The sequence below is a fragment of the Musca domestica genome, unplaced genomic scaffold (assembly GCF_030504385.1).
Source record: "Musca domestica strain aabys unplaced genomic scaffold, Musca_domestica.polishedcontigs.V.1.1 4, whole genome shotgun sequence".
Taxonomy (NCBI): domain Eukaryota; kingdom Metazoa; phylum Arthropoda; class Insecta; order Diptera; family Muscidae; genus Musca; species Musca domestica.
In genome coordinates, this window is record NW_026712328.1 from 7,057,097 (window position 1) to 7,077,993 (window position 20,897).

The 20,897-nt window shown below is 34.8% G+C and overlaps 1 protein-coding gene across 2 annotated transcripts in view; it reads left to right on the top strand.

The window, feature by feature from the left end:
• The window catches only part of LOC105261675 (cholesterol 7-desaturase nvd), a 616,447-nt gene that overhangs the window by 148,240 nt on the left and 447,310 nt on the right, over positions 1-20,897 (top strand). The window contains exon 3 of one of the 2 annotated variants that reach the window (XM_059126913.1): positions 4,682-5,045. In XM_059126913.1, the coding sequence (XP_058982896.1) occupies positions 4,682-5,045 (364 nt within the window). Of the gene's footprint in view, positions 1-4,678; positions 5,046-20,897 lie in introns of both variants that reach the window. The other variant, XM_059126912.1, reaches the window with a different exon arrangement.

The window sequence follows — 20,897 nt, forward strand, 5'->3', positions numbered from 1 at the left end:
AGACACAGAATAGAACAAATGTTAGTACAATCATCTAAAAAAGTTAACATAAAATAACTATACAATTGTTTAGGAACTCGCTTCGAATTCTTAGACGCAGTCTTCGGGATCACCACAATCCATTTGAAATAGCCAGAGAGGAGAGTTTTTTTGAGTTGTATAGGATGCCCTAGCATTTGTGTTTGGAACTCATCGAAGAATTGAAGCCATTTTTGCCGAAATCAACAAGAGTCCATGCAATTCCATGCCATCTAATAGTACTAAGTGCACTACGTTTTTTTGCTACGGGTAGCTTTCAACGAAGTGTAGGACAAGATAATTTATCCGCTTTATCTTAAACATCCGTAAGCAGATGTGTAACTATGGTTGCTAAAGCTTTGAACAATATTTCACACAATTATATACAATTTCCAAAACAAGAAGATTTCCCAGGACTTAAAATAAGGTTTATGGAGAAATTTCAATTTCCAGGGATTATAGGAGTTATTGACGGCACTCATATTAAAATATCTGCTCCAAGGCGGGAAATTGAGCATATATATTACTGTCGAAAAGGAGGACATTCAAAGAATGTGATGATTATATGCGATTCAAATTATATTATTTTGGCAGCTAACGCACGATTTGGTGGTACAGCACATGATTCTTATGTTTGGAGAAGTTCCCAAGCTTGCAGAATACTAGAAGATTTATATACTGGAGGAGAACGTAATTATTGGCTTTTAGGAGGCTTTACCCATTGCAGGTAAAATATACAACCGTATTATGTGTAGAAATAATAAAGTGTATTCGTTTGATTCACCAAATAGCCGTGGTTGATGACTCCTATACTTTCAACGTGCAATACATCCGAAGAGCGCTATAACATCGCGCACAAATCAACACGAGCATTAGTAGAAAGATGTATTGGTATACTAAAATCAAGATTTCAATGCTTATCAAAAGAAAGGACACTTTATTATAGTCCACCAAAAGCAGGTCTGATAATAAACGTCTGTTTGGTCCTGCATAATTTTTTAGTTCAAAAAAAGATACCGCATCCGGAAATAATATTAGAGGAAATGAATGACAATGGGGAACAAACAAATGCAACTGCGGATATTTCATGCCGAAATATATCAAGTATTGCAAAAAGGCAACGTTCCGAGATAGTTGAAAACGTATTTGCTCAATAGATAAGAATAGATTGGAAAATCAATAAAATTATTAAAAAACAAGTGAAAAAGCAGTTGAATACCGTCCACCATTTGGAAAGAATTCGGAAATTGTCAAAAAAAAAAAAAAAAAAAAACTAAATAAATAAAGGCAAACTCTTTTAAAATCTTAAAAATACTTTACGAAGACGTGGATCTGAAATTCTCTGTCGCAGGCTGTAGTACCTATAACGAAGTGTGGGTTTTACCTATACGTGGGCCTACATAACAAATTTTCAATATCAAAAGTCCTGCAGACCAAACACACATTTGAATAAAATTGTATCAATTTACTTCAATTCGTTCGGACGCTAGGCTGATTTCCACAGACGGACAACTTTTATCCACACCTTGCTGATTTTTGTCAAGCTTGTTTCCAAAACAGTTTAAGAATAATCGACATCATTTTTAGTAATGGCTAGAATTTATTTATTATTATGTTAGAAGCCATTATTATTACAAGCGAGAACTTGAATGACTTCCTGTATTTTTTTAAAAAAATCCACTTTTGCTTGTGTATCAGTCTTAATCGCTTCTGTTTGTTCCTTTATAGCTTCAATCTCTCGTTCCTTTAGAGTATTAGCTTCCACTTTCTCTTCTTCTATATAGCAAATGTCTGATGAGTTATTTTCCACATGTAACCCGGGACTACATAGAAACCCCAGCTCCTGAGTTTTATCCCCATCAACCGCTTCTATTTTGGTAATATTTATAATCTGAATCTACTTCAGATAGTTGTTTGATTTTTTTAGTCCATTAATTCCACTTTTTTGTTCGTCTCTTTTCATCAAAAGGTATTTGGAGCGCGTATGTTGCCTATACGAATGGAAAAAATTGCATAGATAAACGCATGTACACTGACAAACATTGATTGGTATTAAAATACGTAAAAGCATATCGAGCGATTCAATTTCCATTGTCCGGTCCATTGTTAGATCCATTCTCCCAATTTTGCTCCTCTACAAAATATAATGCTTATAATATTCTTCCAAAATATCTTTAAGATTCTACAATTAAAATAAGTCATACCTCAAATCACTCCAATATTTCCTCCACTTGGCACCATCCTTCATAGTCCCTCCAATAGCATTCAAGCATTCCGCCAATTCCTTCCATTTTTCTTCTCTATATTTTGCACCATCAACAGTACAAAATCTTAAATATACGTATATTTTTATTTTATAAAGAAACATGATTTTTTTTGTAAAATTGTAAATTGTCTTACTTGTCGTTCGCCAAATCCACATTTTCCTCAAGGAAATTTATTAAAAATTCCTTTTGTTCTTCCGAGGCTCTTTTACCACGGACCGATTTTTCCATTTTCATAGAGAAAATTTGTATGAAAAAATATTTTTCAACTGAAAACTTTTTTGATTCAATTTTCATGATTGCATAGAATCGGAATAGCTTACTTTGTGAAAACGTGAAAAGACTAGTTTCACTTTCTATCGTTCCTTTCATATGAAAACATTAAAACATATGTTTTTATGTTTTCATAGAACTCGAATCAGTATTTGTATGAAACGGTGAAAAAACTTTTCATTTTACGTTTGCTTTCAACAAGACGGCGCTCCACCGTACACAAGTCGCATAACAATTGATTTTCTGAAGAATTTGTTTCATGGGTCCGTCGAATATGGGCATTACCTTCATACCTTCCAATCAAAATTGATGGCTCAATGTTGCCAGCTCCGAAAGACCAGACTATTGGCAAAACTCTGGCGGCTTATGCCAAGAAGATCACTCGCTAAGATTATGTGCAAGGCTTAAAGACAAGACGCCATATCAAAAGTATAAGGGTATATTAACTTTGTCATTCCGTTTGTAACTCCTCGAAATACTCATGTCAGACCCAACAACGTAGATATATTCTTGATCAGCGTAAAATTTTATGTCGATTTAGCGATGTCCGTCTGTCTGTCCGCCTGTATGTCTGTTGTAATCACGATATCTTTCGAACGAATAGAGATAGAAGGCTAGTCCGTAAATGGGCCATGTAGGTCCACGTCTTCATATAGCCCCCATATAACGGTACCTCCCGATATTCGGTATTTTGATGATTTTAGCGACATTATTCACCGGAATTGTTTCAAATTTGGTATTTGAAGTTCGTGATGGATACTACAGCCTATGACAGAAAATTTTCTATGCAGGTCACGTCTTCGTATAGCCCCCATATAACGGTACCTCCCAATATTCGGTATTTTGATGATTTTATCGTCATTGTTCACCGAAATTGTTTCAAATTACGTTTTTATAATTCGTAGTGGGATCTACAGTCTGTAACAGAAAATTGTCTATGCAGGCCAGGTCTTCGTTTAGGCCCCATATATCAGTACCTCCCTAAATTCGGTATTTTGACGTGTTTAGGTACAATACTCACCGAAATTGTTTGAGATGTCGTATTTGAACTTCGTAATGGATGCTACGTCCTATGACAGAAAATTGTCTATGCTGGTCCAGGTCTTCGTATAGCTCCGATATAACGATACCTCCCTATATACGGTATTTTAATGATTTCGTTTCGAATTTGAATATGGTAACGGCTTATGACAAACAATGCCCATATAGACCCCAATATAACGGCTATATTCTTATAGACCCCAATATAACGGCTATATTCTTATAGACCCCAATATAACGGTTATATTCGGTATTTTTAAGAGTTGAAGAGAATTTTTAACAGATTATATTTTTTGAAATTTTCCAAATTCGTTCCAAATGGTGGAGGGTATTCAAAGTTTGGCCCGGCCGAACTTATTGCTTTTTAACTTGTTTTTTGCTTAACCGAGAACTTCTTCAATTTGTTGCTAAGAAATTTTTTATGAAAACAGAACCATTAACTTATTAATGAGAAATTTTCGACCTGCGTGATTATGCATCGCGCACCCAGATAATGGTTTACATAAATAGAGAAGTCACGATTTGAGCTAAATTCATTCTACGACTAGCTTAATCTCCAAATTGAGGAATGTTGAGGAGCTTTTTCATTTTGGCCCAGAAGGCAACTGGTGAAGCAAGAGATTGTCCCTTTATTACCGACAGAGAGGGATGCGATTATAGACATCACTCGATGCTGCATGGGGCACCATTGCTTGCAAAAGTAACTGAGCTACCATACTTCTTTGCCTCTGTGTGACCGAAGCCGTGGACACTAACTACAACATAAGAGCCTTGTTGGGTCAGTCAGCGGTAATGACGTTCCAGAGAAATGGGGCAATGCCAAGACAAACGTTTTATATAGTTTAGAAGTATTTATTTGGGTGCACACACACATAGAAAAACATATCCAATAGGAAACCCTGTTTGCGGACTGCAAGTTTATATCTAAAGCTTAATAACATTACCCGTCTTAAAAATTGAAAAATATATAAATGCAACATAATCGAACATATTAAAATTGTACAAATCGTCAGAAAAACGCCCGCTCTAGATTTATTTCAGTAATGACGTTTCTATTAAATACTGCTATTTTTTGCGCATAGAAGATAGAATTTGAATATTTAACTGGCGGAGGAATAAATGTTATGAACAGGAAGGCATCTATAAACAACCTTAGAAAGAACGGACCGAAAGAGTTACCACCTCCATATCCAAATGGTTGGTATAGCATTTTGGAATCCTTTGAACTCAAGAGGGGAGAAGTTAAAAATGTGTTTGCTCTTGGAAAACAGTTTGCAGTTTTTAGAACATTAAGCTCTTCGGTGTATGTATTGGATGCATATTGTCCCCATTTAGGGGCTAATATTGGGACAGGAAGAGTATTTGGAGATACAGTTGAATGCCCCTTTCACAAATGGCGCTTTCGTGGAACTGATGGTGCATGTGTGTTTGTGCCTTACAGTTCTTGTGGTAGTATCTTATTTTCACTAATAGTACAGTAGTTATAGTCTTTAAAAAGTATGCACAACGTTGCCCTATAAGGATAATTTTCTGCTAAGTTGTAACACAACATTGTTATCACTCCAACACAATAGCACAATGTAATAGTTCGTTGAACCGATCATAGACTGATGACTATACACACAACGGAAAAATATTAAAATATATTTAAGTCTCAAACCTAAAATGTTAAAAAATCTTTGCCAGTTCAAAAATATTCCATAGTAATATACGTTACATGATGACATCGAAAATACAGGAACAATCAAGTGCCATTCTTGAGAAACGACGGAATTCGTTTTCGAATTTGAGTAGGTCGACTGTCTTAATTAGCATTTTGACTTAATTACCTAGTTGAGCTATACATTCCAATATTTTCATACGAATCTCTTTATAAAGAGTTCCTTCTGGTTGGATGGGCCCAAAACGCGAAGTTGTCTAACACATCTGACCACACTATCGTTATTGCCAAATAATACGAAAGTACGGACAAAGATTTAAAGATTTTAAAACCGAGAAAATTTAAGAATTTGTATACAATTACACTATTCTCTGAAAATGGTATCTCCAGATTGAAATGCAACCTAATTAATTGCACTGTGCGAAAAAATTAATTTTTTTCAATAATTAGGGAGAAAATCTTTCAAAGTAAAGCTAAAAACGAAGACACGTGTATCAGGGTTTTGATAGTTTACTTCGAAAAGAAACCAAAATAGAGAGGTAAGTTTCTCCCTTTTTCCACACTGTTGAAGATTTCAGTATTAAGATTCTTTGTAATCCGTGCATTATACCTAATATAGTCTTCTTGAACCTTGAAAAAAAATTACGATGGATATTTTGTCCGAAATTTTTAACCCTCAAGCGAGTCTACAAATGGGTCTTAATGTATTGTTAAAAACTTCCTTAAAAAGGGATCGTAGCAAGTCAAAATATTCAACAAAATTCTTTGTCGTAAAATTCTACTTTAGTACTATCTAATCTTGTGGGTATTTGCATAGCCCAGATTAGCTATCGTAAGAGTACAATGGAATTATAAGGAAGGAAGGGAAAAAGTGCTAAAATTTTTCAGAAATAAACAAGGGGTTTTTATAACAAAAATATATATGTAAAAATTTAATGATTGACACTAATATACTTTGATGAAGAATATTTTTTCTTGACGTTTCTTCGGTCTGAAATGATGCTTTGTTGAAGATTTTTGCAAAAAGTCTCAAAAATAGGTCTTTAACTCTTTTAACTATATTTTAAAAAAGGACCATAAATACACCATTATTGACTCACTTTAGGATTAAAATTTCCGACCAAAATACACCACGTAATATTGCCGAAGACACCATACATATATCTTTAACGCACGGACTGCGAATATTTCCAAAGGGAAAGGGGGAACTTGCCCCTCTATTTTGGTTTCTTTTCGATCTAAACTTTTAGAAAACCGATACACGTGTCTTTTTAGCTCTACTTTAATAATCTGCTGAGCTTTCCCCGTAATTATTTTTATACCCTCCACCATACTATGGAGGGTATATTAACCTTGTCATTCCGTTTGTAACTCCTCGAAATACTCATGTCAGACCCAACAAAGTATTCTTGATCAGCGTAAAATTCTAAGTCGATTTAGCCATGTCCGTCTGTCTGTTGTAATCACGCTATCTTTCGAACAAATTGAGATAGAAGGCTAAAATGTTTATTTTTTCAGCAGGCAGGTTAAGTTCGGAAATGGGTCATGTAGGTCCACGTTTTCATATAGCCCCCATATAACGGTACCTCCCGATATTCGGAATTTTGATGATTTTAGCGATATTATTCACCGAAATTGTTTCAATTTTGGTATTTCAAGTTCGAAATGGATACTACAGCCTATGACAGAAAATTATCTGAGCAGGTCCACGTCTTCGTATAGCCCCCATATAACGGTACTTCCCTGTATTTGGTATTTTGATGATTTTTGCGCCATTATTCACCGGAATTGTTTCAAATTTGGTATTTGAAATTCGTGATGGATACTACAGCCTAAGACAGAAAATTATCTGTGCAGGTCCACGACTTCGTATAGCCCCCATATAACGGTACCTCCCCAAAATTCGGTATTTTGATGATTTTAGCGACATTATTCACCGGAATTGTTTCAAATTACGTATTTAGAGTTTGTAATGGGAACTACAGTCTGTGACAGAAAAATGTCTATGCAGGTCCAGGTCTTCGTATAGGCCCCATATATCAGTACATCCCTATATTCGGTATTTTGACGAGTTTAGGTACAATACCCACCGAAATTGTTTGAGATATCGTATTTGACGTTAGTAATGGATGCTATAGCCTGTGACAGAAAAAAAAAATCCAGGTCTTCGCACAGCTCCGATATAATAGTACCTCCCTATATACGATATTTTGATGATTTTAGCTACATTATTCACCGTTTATTTCAAGTTTCGAATTTGAATATGGTAATGGCCAATGGCAAACAATGCATATGTAGGTCCACGTCGTATAGACCCCATTATAACGGCTGTATTCGGTATTTTTAAAATTTAACAGAATTTTTTAAGGATTTTATTTTTTTTTTAAATTTCCAAATTCGTTCCAAATGGTGGAGGGTATTCAAAGTTCGGTCCGGCCGAACTTACTGCTTTTAAACTTGTTTGTGTTGCATAGTGTTTTAATTTGTCGATTCAGATTCCAATTTACAACTTAATTGTTTATAATTTGTCATTTTTAGTATTTATTGTCCACTGTCTTTCAGTTTTTATAAGCCTTAAAATTGGTTAATTTTTTGACATAGTAGGAATAATTTCTCACAAACTTTGTTACAAAATTTTGCAGACTAAATAGTTTTGATTTGATATTTTAAAATCCTATGTTGATTATGATGTAACTCCGTAAGATTATCACATTTTATTAACTTTGTCATTCCGTTTGTAACTCCTCGAAATACTCATGTCAGACCAACAAGGTATATATATTCTTGATCAGCGTAAAATTCTAAGTCGATTTAGCGATGTCCGTCTGCCTGTCTGTTGTAATCACGCTATCTTTCGAACGAATAGAGACAGAAGGCTAAAATTTTGCACACATGTTTATTTTTCCAGTAGGCAGATTGAGTTCGTAAATGGGCCATGTAGGTCCACGTCTTCATATAGCCCCCATATAACGGTACCTCCCTATATTCGGTATTTTGATGATTTTAGCGACATTATTCACCGGAATTGTTTCAAATTTTGGTATTTGAAGTTCCAAAGGTATATTACAGCCAAAGATAGTAAATTTACTGTGCAGGTCCAGGTCTTCATTTAGACCAACTATATCAGTACCTTCCTAAATTCGGTATTTTGACGTGTCTAGGTACAATACCCACCGAAATTGTTTGAGATGACGAATTTGAACTTCGTAATGGATGCTACAGCCTATGACAGAAAATTTTCTATCCAGGTCACGTCTTCATATAGAACCTATATAACGGTACCTCGCAATATACGGTATTTTGATGATTTTATCGTCATTGTTCACCGGAATTGTTTCAAATTACATTTTTAGAATTCGTAATGAGATCAACAGTCTGTGGCAGAAAATGGTCTATGCTGGTTCAGGTCTTCGTTTAGGCCCCATATATCAGTTTTGGTACAATACCCACCGAAATTGTTTGAGATGTCGTATTTGAACTTCGTAATGGATGCTACAGCCTATGACAGGTCTTCGTATAGGCCCCATATATCAGTACCTCCCTATATTCGGTATTTTGATGATTTTAGGTACAATACTCACCGAAATTGTTTCCTACAGCCTATGACAGAAATTTATCTTGCAGGTCCAAGTCTTCGTACAGCTCCGATATAACGATATATCCCTATATACGGTATTTTAAAGATTTTAGCTATATTACTCACCGTTTATTTCAAGTTTCGAATTTGAATATTGTAACGGCTTATGACAAACAATGCCCATGTAGACCCCAATATAACGGCTATATTCTTATAGACCCCAATATAACGGTTATATTCGGTATTATTAAGAGTTTAACAGAATTTTTAACACATTATATTTTTTGAAAATTTCCAAAGTCGTTCCAAATGGTGGAGGGTATTCAAAGTTCGGCCCGGCCGAACTTACTGCTTTTTAACTTGTTTTCTGTAGAAAGATCTCTATAGAGTATATGTTTTATTAGGATATGTTTTCTTAGAGTTTATCCTAGTTTGTTAAGATAATATCTGGTATTTACTTTATGTCGTCCACAATGATAAACTGTATTAAAGAATTGCATCCGAATGATATACTTTCAAATCTATCGAATAAAGTTCGTACCTTTTTAACCCTACGTTTTCAAAAGCCTTGACATTGAATTTGTTTTAGTTTTCAGAAGAACGAAAAAAACAACAATCATAAAATTAAGAAAGACTAAAGAAAGACTAAAGACTACTAAAAAATTGTACATTATGTCACCTATGATTCTTCTTTTCTTTTGTTCTTTAAAAATTTTCTATTTCTATTATTCATAATTTGTTTGTTCGAATTTACTATTTCTGAAAAGGTCTTCATACTAAGATAAACAGCAAAGTCAGAATGTTTACGATAGAAAACTACAACTCTTTTTTGTTTGTCTTTAGGGAAAATCAATGTGATAATCTCAGGTTCTCATTCCACACGATTACACTTTTTAATTGAATGAGCTAATTTTTGCTAATTTTTGGACTGTTTCACAACGGTAAGAATGTAAAAGTTATAAAACAACTGTAGTTTAGTAAAATCTTTTCGATTTTTCAAATTTTTTTCCAGAGTTAGGTATTTTTACCCTGATTCCTGGAAACTTTTTTTTTTTTTGTGGGGACGTAACCTATATTGCATAAGTTATCATGAAGAAACACACGTATGTCGTTGTTCCCACAGTTTTGACTTTTGTCAAGTAATGGAACGCTATACGCATGTGCTACTCAGCACATTCAACATTCCCACAGGTTATTGACATCTGAATAGTCAAAAGAGCTACGGCAGTGGAGCTTAGATTAAGAAAAATAAAATATAACTAAGTTAGTGGATAACAACTTATCGAAGTATCAACACGTATATCAAAATTGCAAAAAAAATGTAATAAAGAATAATAATAAAATTGCATAATTGGGGCCCAACAAGAAAAAAACAAGTCGAAGTGAACGATAACGGAAAGAAGACAACACTAATTGAAACCAAGGAACGATTATCCTTGGGCAGCGTTGAGAATATACCGGAAGTCTGAACGACAAAATAAGGAACACTATCTGTCACCAAGGAACGATTTTCCTTGAGCAGCGTTGAAAATTCACTGGATGTCTAACAACACTGGAAAACACTAGAAATCTGAAAATCAATAGAAAATCATTATAAGTTCGGCCAGGCCGAACTTTTAACACCCTCCACCATTTGGTACAAATTTGGCAATTTCCATAAGTAAAAATAAAATCCGTTAAAAATTATTTTAAATTATTACAATATTTAAATGCGAAACTTGAAGAAAAATATGTTTATAATGTAGCTAAAATCATAAAAATATACAATATAGGGAGGTACCGTTATATAGGGGCTATACGAAGACGTGGACCTGTACAGTTAATTTTCTATCTTAGGCTGTAATATCCCTTTGGAACTCCAAATATCAAATTTGAAACAATTCCGGTGAATAATGTCGCTAAAATCATCAAAATACCGAATATGGGAAGGTACCGTTATATAGGGGCTATACGAAGACGTGGACCTGCACAGAAAATTTTCTGGCATGGGCTGAAATATCCATTACGAACTTCACATGCGAAATTTGAAACAATCCCTGTAAATAATGTCGCTAAAATAATCAAAATACCGAATATCGGGGGTACGGTATATGAGGGCTATACGAAGACGTGGACCTATATGGCCCATTTTTTGTTTTATGCTGCAGTATCAATTACGAACTTCAAATACCAAATTTCCGTTAAATAATGTCGCTAAAATCATCAAAATACCGAATATCGGGGGGTACCGTTATATGGGGGCTATATGAAGACGTAGACCTACATGGCTCATTATTTGACATAGGATGTAGTATCCATTGCGAACTTCAAATGACAAATTTGAAACAATTCCGATGAATAATGTCGCAAATTCATCAAAATACCGAACATCGGGAGGTACCGTCATATGAGGGCTATATGATAACTGGCCCATAAATGGCTAATTTACGAACTTAACCTGCCTACTACTAAATTTTAGCCTTCTATCTCAATTTGTTCGAAAGATAGCGTGATTATAACAGACAGACAGACATGCAGACGGACACTGCTAAATCGTCTTAGAATTTTACGCTGATCAAGAATATATATACTTTGTGGTTCTGACATGAGTATTTCGAGGAGTTACAAACGGAATGACAGAATTAATATACCCTCCATAGTATGGTGGAGGGTATAAAAATGTTAAGGTAAGTAAAGTGCTAGTGGAAACAAGCAAAAGAGCACAAAGTTCGGCCGGGCCGAACTTTGAATAGCCTCCACCATTTAGAACGAATTTGAAAATTTTCGAAAAAGATAACATCCGCCAAAAATTCTGTTAACATTTAAAAAATACAGAATATAGCCGTTATATTAGGGCCTGTACATATGCATTGTTTTTCACAAGCCATTACCATATCCAAATTCGAAACTTGAAATAAACGGTGATAAATATAGCCAAAATCATCTAAATACCGTACATAGGTAGGAGGTACCGTTATATAGGAGCTATACGAAGACCTGGACCTGTGTAGACAATTTTCTGTCACAGGTTGTAGCTTCCATTCGAACTTGAAATACGACATCTCAAACAATTTCGGTGAGTATTATACCTAAAATCGTCAAAATACCGAATATAAGGAGGTACTGATATATGGGGCCTATACGAAGACCTGGACCTGCATAGGCAATTTTCTGTCACAGACTTTAGTTCCCATTACGAACTCTAAATACGTAATTTGAAACTACTAAGGTGAATAATGACGTTAAATTAATCAAAATACCCAATATCGGGAGGTACCGTTATATGGGGGCTATACGAAGAAGGGGACTTTCACATTCAATTTCAGTCTCAGGCTGTAGTATCTATTTCGAACTTCAAATGCCAAATTTGAAACAATTCCGGTTAATAATGTCGCTTAAATCATCAAAATAGCGAATATAGGGTGGTGCAGTTATTGGGGGTTATACGAAGACGTGGACCTGCACATACAGTTTTCTGTCATAGGCTCTAGTACCCATTACGAACTTCAAATACCGAATTTGGAACAATTCCGGTCAATAATGTCGCTAAAATAATCAAAATACCTAATATCGGGAGGTACCGTTATATGGGGGCTAGACGAAGACCTAGAGCTGCATAGACAACTTACTGCCATAGGCTGTAGTATCCATTACGAACTTCAAATACCAAATTTGAAACAATTCCGGTAAATAGTGTCGCTTAAATCATTTAAATTTCGGTATTTACCGAATATCGAGGGGTACCGTTATATGGGGGCTATTCGAAGACGTGGACCGGTGCAGACAATTTTCTGTCATAGGCTGTAGTATCCATTACGAATTTAAAATACCGAATTTGAAACAATCCCGGTAAATAATGTCGCTAAAATCATCAAAATACCCAATATCAGGAGGTACCATTGTATGGGGGCTGTATGAAAACGTGGACCTACATGACCTATTTACGAACTTAACCTGCCTAAATATACATGTCTGCAAAATTTTAGCGTTCTATTTCGATTCGTTCGAAAGATAGCGTGATTACAACAGACAGACAGACAGGCGGACATCGTTATTGACATAGAATTTTACGCTGATGAAGAATATATCTACGTTGTTGGGTCTTACATGAATATTTCGAGGAGTTACAAACGGAATGACGAAGTTAATATAATAATATATTTTTAAATTAAACGGTTTTATGTTAAACATACATTGCAATGTTTAAGATAAATGTACTAAAAAAATAATAAATTAGATACAGGGAATTATGAACAAATGCATAGACTAGACTAAAATAAAATCGTGAGGCGGGTCACGTTACATTTATCTTAAACATTGCTATGTATGATTAACATATAACTGTTTAACTTAAAAAGTCTTTTTACCTATTTTTATTAATGCTCAAAATGCGCAATTTGTTCAGTTTAACAGAACTTTTTAATCAAATATTTCATACGTCGTACTAAATGTTCAGACTTTCAACGTTTTATATATTATTCAATTTTTTTCTTTTTTGCAACGAATAATAGGAAAACCTTTACGGGTCACCCAAAAAGTCTTCAAAATTTGAAATTTACCTAGGGGATTATTAGAAAAGGTTAAGCAATAGGCCCAATATGTCAACGTCTTCACCATATGCAATCCCTAGAAACTAACAGTGAACTACTATCAAGACCTATAAAATTGAAGTATCAAATTAACAAATATTTATAACGCATATCCAAAACATTCTACATCTCTTCATCCTAGACACCAAAAATGCCCCAAAATCAGTACCATTTACTATTTTTTTGAATAATATCTAAGATTCCAAGCACTATCTCCAATAAAAGGTATTAAATTGTTTCTATATTTTAGTATTTTCGTAAACTTTTAGTACAAATTTCAAATACAAAATCCAAAATTTAAAATCCCCGCTTTATCACACGCTAAGACTGGCCCTCGTGTAAAATTTCAAGAGTTTAGTTTCATTCTAGTTCTCTCAGTCAGTCATTTCACTACTCTTTTATATACAGGATGAGATGAAAAAACGGAAACCAATTTCAGACTGCTGTCATTTCTAGCCACTCGTCCAACATCTGTTAAAATTATTCCAGTGACAGCTCATTGTATTGTTTAAAAGCGTACAAAAGCATTTTGGTGAGAATTTTTCAGAAAAAAAGTTATTCGTGATTAAATTCAAGCCTAATTATGTTATTTCTTTATATTTGGCTGAAAAACCACAAGTGGCTATCGGTAGAGTACTTCAGCATTTAAATGTGAATAAATCTTTTGTGTCTCGTACCATGGCTCGTTAGCATAGCCAGATGTCAAGGAAGTGGACGGTAGAAAACAGCAACATCAGCAGAAATGGTTCGAAAAGTAAAGAAGCGAGTTGATCGAAACCCGCGTCGCAGTGGCCGATAAATGGCTCGAGAGCTGAACATATCGCAATATTCCATTCGGCAATTGTTGATGAGCTCAGGGTAAAGCCATTGAAATTCCAAAATGTGCAAGAACTTACAACGCAACAGAAAGAAAATAGACTCAAAAGTGCTAAAGAGTTGCTTCGCTTGGCCGAAAGTGATGAACTGCCGAATTTGGTTTTCTCCGATGACAAAACATTCGTTGTTCAGCAGTTTGTAAACAAACAAAATGATCGTGTTTACTTGCCAAAGAGGTTAGCTGAAAATTTGCACCTTCGGTTGGCTACCAGAACTCAAGCGCCGGCCATTACAGCCGATGGTAGCTCTCCGTTCGTATTAATCGACCGTGGCATCAGAATAAATGCCGAATATTATCGCGAAAATATTCTGGAGGGTCTATTAAGCCTTGGGCACGCAAACATTTTTGGCCGCAGACCTTGGAGATTCCAACAGGACTCAGCACCATCGCACTCAGCACGCACCACCCAATAATGGTTACAAAATGAGGTTCCTCCCTTCATTTCCAGCGCACAATGGCCACTAAAATATCCGGATACCAATCCATTGGACTATTGTGTCCAAAGTTCGGGAAGGGGCCAAAATACCGCAGAGCAACATTCGAGCAGCACGTGACGGTTTTATTGGCCGTGGGAAAAGTGACCAATTCGAACAAATCTAAACCTATTCTAAAATTTGATGCTATTCCCGACGTTTTTTGCATTCATCCAATTAAATTAAAAAATGTAGAAATTATGACGTTCAACTTTGTTGCAGTTTTATCTCACCTCACATGTGTGTAACGGCTGGAAAATGTCAATTAAAGGCCAGCACAAGATGAATTGTATGAATTATTCTTTTTTTACAGAATGACTTTGTCCCCTCAATCATGTGCTATATATGATAGGCAATGACAACCAAGAACATCCCCCATTTTGATTCATGTGTGCCTCTGTCTAAGGTTCGATCGTGGTTTGACCGACTTGGAGTACACCATGCCTCCATAAATGCATTGTGTCGACAATGATATCGAACCTTGTCGTCGTCATAATTGTATGTCATTTGTGTGCGTGTGCTCACATTGAGAGTGTGTGTGTGTTACTATGACGGTCAGGTTGTGTTTTTATGTGTGCTATAATTGTGAAGTAACAAACACGGCATAAATATAAAATTGAGTACGAAACCAATAATTAAAAATTATTCTTTAAAATCCCAATTTATTGGTGTCTATCACAAATTTTTGGTCATAAAATATCAGGTAAATATTACTTGCCTATTTTCTACCTACATATAGTGTTCTCTTAAAAGAGATATGACTCTCATTTAATAACAGAATATGCCCAGAAAAGAACAATGGAACCGTACTGGAAAATTCCAATTAATTGGTGTATATTGATCGTTTTGATCATAAAACAATACTATTAACGATTTCCTTGGATTCTTAAAGGTCGTAAATAAAGTGGCAAAGAAAACTTTTGCGTATGTGGAGGAGGTCAAGTCAATTTCATTATATTATCCTCACGTTAAATTGAATTTCTGTGAAGCAAAATTTGTATTATTTTATATGTTTTATATTATTATATTTAGTAGTATTGTTTGCGTGAATTCAATTAGCACCAATTTTCATTTACACCTACGTGCCGGAGGCAAAAATGTATGAAATTATATTCAAAATAAGAAAAACCAAACAGTATTATTTTATTAAGAAAATTTGTCGGGGCATTATTGTTTTTAATAAGGATTGACATTTTGGATTGTTTCGTCAATAAACACGAAATGTCAACATTTTCTGTGGACCAAAAAAAGTAAAAAAGCAGTAAGTTCGACCGGACCGAACTTTGAATAACGTCCACCATTTGGAACGAATTAAAAATTTTTCAAAAAAATAAAATCCATTAAACATTTTGTTAAAATCTGTAAAATACCTATAATCGGAAGGTGCCGATATATGGGGGGATATGCGACATTGTGGACCTATATAAAAAATCTATGTCTGTACTCAGTACTCACAAAAAACTACTTGTGTAGAATTTTAGACAATTCCGTTGAAAAATGTGGCTAAAATCATCAATATCCAATAACGGGGGTACCGTTATATATACCGTTATAGACCTATATAGATAATTCTCTTCCGGGTGATAAAGTGCTCACAAGGAACTCCTTGTGAGGATTCTTTCAAAATAACGAATATGGGGGGGGGGGGGGGGGGGGGTAGCGTTATATGGGGGCTATACGATATCGTGGAGCGATATAGCCCATCTTCGAACTTGACCTGCCTGCAGACAAAAGACAGATCTGTGCAAAATTTTGGTTTCCTATCTCAATTCGCTTTGCGTGATTACAACAGACGGACGTACGTACGGCTAAATTGTTTCAGAATTTTAAGCTGATCAAGAATATATATACTTTGTTAGGTGTCAAATGATTATTTCGACGAGTTACAAACGGAATGACAAACTTAATATACCCTCCATACTATATATGGTGGAGGGTATAACAATTATTTTTTCATATATTGGGAAATAAGTAGCGATTGCGCTTTGACTTGATTTCCTATGTGTCTTTTTCGTTTGCAATTGTTTTTTATTAGTTGTGTTTCAGTACTTTTTTAGTAGTAAAACTAGCAGTAGAAGAAACTTTTCGAAGTGTCATTCTATTTAGGTGTGCTCAAAAAATAAGGAACGGAAAATTAGCAGAAATGTGATAAAATGTCAAAATTCCAAAAGTAAACAGTCTAAATCGGACTGGTGAAACCTTACTGAAAAGGACACCAAAATTTAAAAAAATGGGTATTGAAGACGATAAGTTAAAATTAATGATTCCTCATTCAGCCAGTCCTCTTCACTGCTGGAATCATCCAAAAGTGAATACATCAGTTGCTCCACATTTTCTCTTTTTGGTTTTTGCACGACAAATATTAGTTTTTCCTTTAGTATTTAAGTTGAACATTTTCTTTACTTTTGTTGTGACGCGCAAACTTGTTAGCCCTGCCAATTAAATGTCAAATTTACAATATGCACATTTTTGCTCGGCCAAATTCATGTAGCCAAAACAAGCAGAAATGTGCACCACTCAGCGCCATTTTTTTCTCGAGAGAGCTGCAAGTTTTGCTAGTTTTTGGAGTACGGGAACCCGTTGTAGCAGAATTAGTACTAATCTGTAAGTTCTTGAACACAACTATTGTTGTTATATTTTGGTAGCACATTTTTGTATGATACACTATTCAACATCCCCTTTTATTGGTCATTACATGTTATGACGATGGGTTTGAGTATGACCGACATGACGAAACATCGAGCATTTGGCTGGATGTCACAAACTGTTATGCGTTTGATCAAACAGGGCATAACATGACAAGCGTTTTCTCTCCATTGCATAAATAGGGAAATATGTCACATTTGCAGCCCCTATAGAAAATGAACTTTCAATTCTACAACCAGTATTAAGAAAGATTCTGGAAATTTTTTACTAAATCTTCTAATGACGTCCCTATCGAATAACATTCATAAAAATTGTGTAAAAACAACAATAATTAACATACGGAAATATGTTGGTACGTTGTATGAGTTATTTAATTTACAAAATTTCTGGTGTCGATCACGAATGTGGCGACAAATTGAGTGTTGGACAACATCATACACATATTTATTATACTGTTATATCTCCTTTTTAGTGCAGTAGTTGCTCGCCTTTTTACAATTTCCAATTTGAAAGTCTTCCTCTTTTAAGACTGAAAAATTTTATATATACACCTAGTTTTTTTTTAAACAATCATTCAGATCAGACATTACGCGGTAGTTTTATGACTTTTTTCAACTCACGTTGAGAATTTTTTAACCCTTGTCCGAAAAATGTAATAATTGTGTGCGAAATTAACAAATTAAATTAACGCTGTCAAAGCGTCCCCGTAATATACTCACTATTAAAAAAATTTGGAACATACATGAAAATTTTTAAACAGTCATTTAAATCTAAGAATACGCAGTAGTATTATGCTTATTACTAACTGTTTTCACCTCCCCTTTAGAATTGTTAAACCCTTGTCCGAAAAATGTAATCATTGTGTGTAAGATTAACAAATTTAGATGGACCTATATTGGACAGGGTTCTCGTTATATGCTCACTATTAAGAGATCCGTTCTTTAGTCTTGCCTAACTGTGTTCCTACTAACTTGGAATAGTTAGGCTTTGTCAATGTCCAAGTTTATAGTTTAAGAAACTGGGACGTTACAGATTACTTCTAAAAAACGAAAGATAAGTCGTATAAGGAACAAAAGCGCTATCGGTCCACTGTTTCTTATAGCCCCCATATAACAGTTCTTTCGAATATTCGGCATTTGAAAGATTGAAGCTACATTTTTAACCAAATATGATAGACTGCTCCAGAACGCGGAATATTGGTGACAATTTATTTGACCAATAATCGGTCGGTGACTTTGCCACAACGTGAATTTACTGGCCGTCCAACGCCTACTTGTGAAACCGCTCCCCTCAAAGTGACTAGCGCAACAAAAATGCTGCCAGGCGTGCCGACAACGGAGTATCCGTACTGCAGATAATATTGCTGCTGTAGCAGAGGATGTCATGGAAGCGCCGTCGACATCGACCAGACGACATGCCACGCAGTGACATGAGTGATGAGGACCATTTTCATCTAAGCGGGTACATCAATAAGCAAAATGTACGCTTCTTTAGCACTTAAAATCCGTGTGTAACCCACGTAGAGCCAGCACACCCGCTCAAAGTCACTGTATGGTGTGCTGTTTTCGCTAGAGGAGTCATCGGACCGTTTTTCTTCGAAGACGTCGAGGGCCAAACAGTTACTGTGAATGGTGAGCGCTACAAAACAATGATAAACGAATTCTTATTGCAGCAACTTGAAGCTCGAAGTCCATGCCATTATTCGACAATACTTTTAGATGTATCTCCCGGCGCCTAACGAAAATAACAAAATTGCTGTCAAAATTATCGAGAAACATTTTGTAAAATATTGGGTCATCGTACATATCTGATTGCATTTAATCAAAATACTGTAACACGATTCGTGTTATATTTGTTGCACCACACACGAAAAGTATGTCCGATTCCAATGAAATTATTAGAATAAGTGACGAATTTTAGTGTGAAAATAAATTCGCCAAATTATTTGAAATCGGTTCATATTTGGATATGTCTCCCATATATATTTTCAGCCGATTTCAATTTTTTGATGCACCAAACACGAACTATATGTCCGAATTTTGGAATGAGTGGCGAAATTTGGTACGAAAATGAATTCACCAAATGATATCAAAATCGGTTCAGATGTCGATATAACTTCCATATATAATTTCGGTTGATTGCGTTCATTTGTTGCACCAAACACGTTATGTATCTCCAAGTTCAATGCAACTCGAAGTGTGTGACGGAAATGGGTCTAAAAATTAATTTGTCCAATTATATTAAAATCAGTTGAGGTTTGTATATAGCTCATATATTCATTTTCGGCCGAATTTAATGAAACTTTAATGCGTGACGAAAATTGGTACCGAAATAAATTACCCAAATTATATTGAAATCGGTTCAGAAAATATCTGGCAACTCTGGTCGATTGAAAGTGTTTATTTTCTGTGTGTTCGTCAAACGAAAATAAAATTCATTTTTTTGTGTTTTAAGCGTCAGTAAAAGTGTCAAATTGTGATATTTAAATTAACACTATTTATCTTTTTTCCAAAAGTGTGAAGTTTTTTTGAATAAAGTGTTTTTTCTTGCTTAATAATTTTATTAAATATTTTCCGCGTAAAACATCAGTGTTTTGTTTTATTTTGTGCTTACATTTTTGTTATATTTTTGTCGTGTTTTTGTTTGTTTTGACGTTTGTAGCTGATTCCCCTTTAGAAGTTCTGTACGTAATAATAGACTTTTAGCATACTTTTAGGCACTAATAATATATTGATTATTACACCGTGTTCACATTACACAGTTTACCTTCTAATTATATATAAAAAATTATTAACTAGTATTTTAATCTAATTGTTTGAGATATCGTATTTGACGTTAGTAATGGATGCAATAGCCTGTGACAGAAAATTGTCTATGCTGATCCAGGTCTTCGCACAGCTCCGATATAATAGTACCTCCCTATATACGATATTTTGATGATTTTAGCTACATTATTCACCGTTTATTTCAAGTTTCGAATTTGAATATTGTAATGGCCAATGGCAAACAATGCCTATGTAGGTCCACGTCGTATAGACCCCATTATAACGGCAATATTCGGTATTTTTAAAATTTAACAGAATTTTTTAAGGATTTTATTTTTTTTTTTAAATTTCCAAATTCGTTCCAAATGGTGGAGGGTATTCAAAGTTCGGTCCGGCCGAACTTACTGCTTTTAAACTTGTTTGTGTTGCATAGTGTTTTAATTTGTCGATTCAGATTCCAATTTACAACTTAATTGTTTATAATTTGTCATTTTTAGTATTTATTGTCCACTGTCTTTCAGTTTTTATAAGCCTTAAAATTGGTTAATTTTTTGACATAGTAGGAATAATTTCTCACAAACTTTGTTACAAAATTTTGCAGACTAAATAGTTTTGATTTGATATTTTAAAATCCTATGTTGATTATGATGTAACTCCGTAAGATTATCACATTTTATTAACTTTGTCATTCCGTTTGTAACTCCTCGAAATACTCATGTCAGACCAACAAGGTAT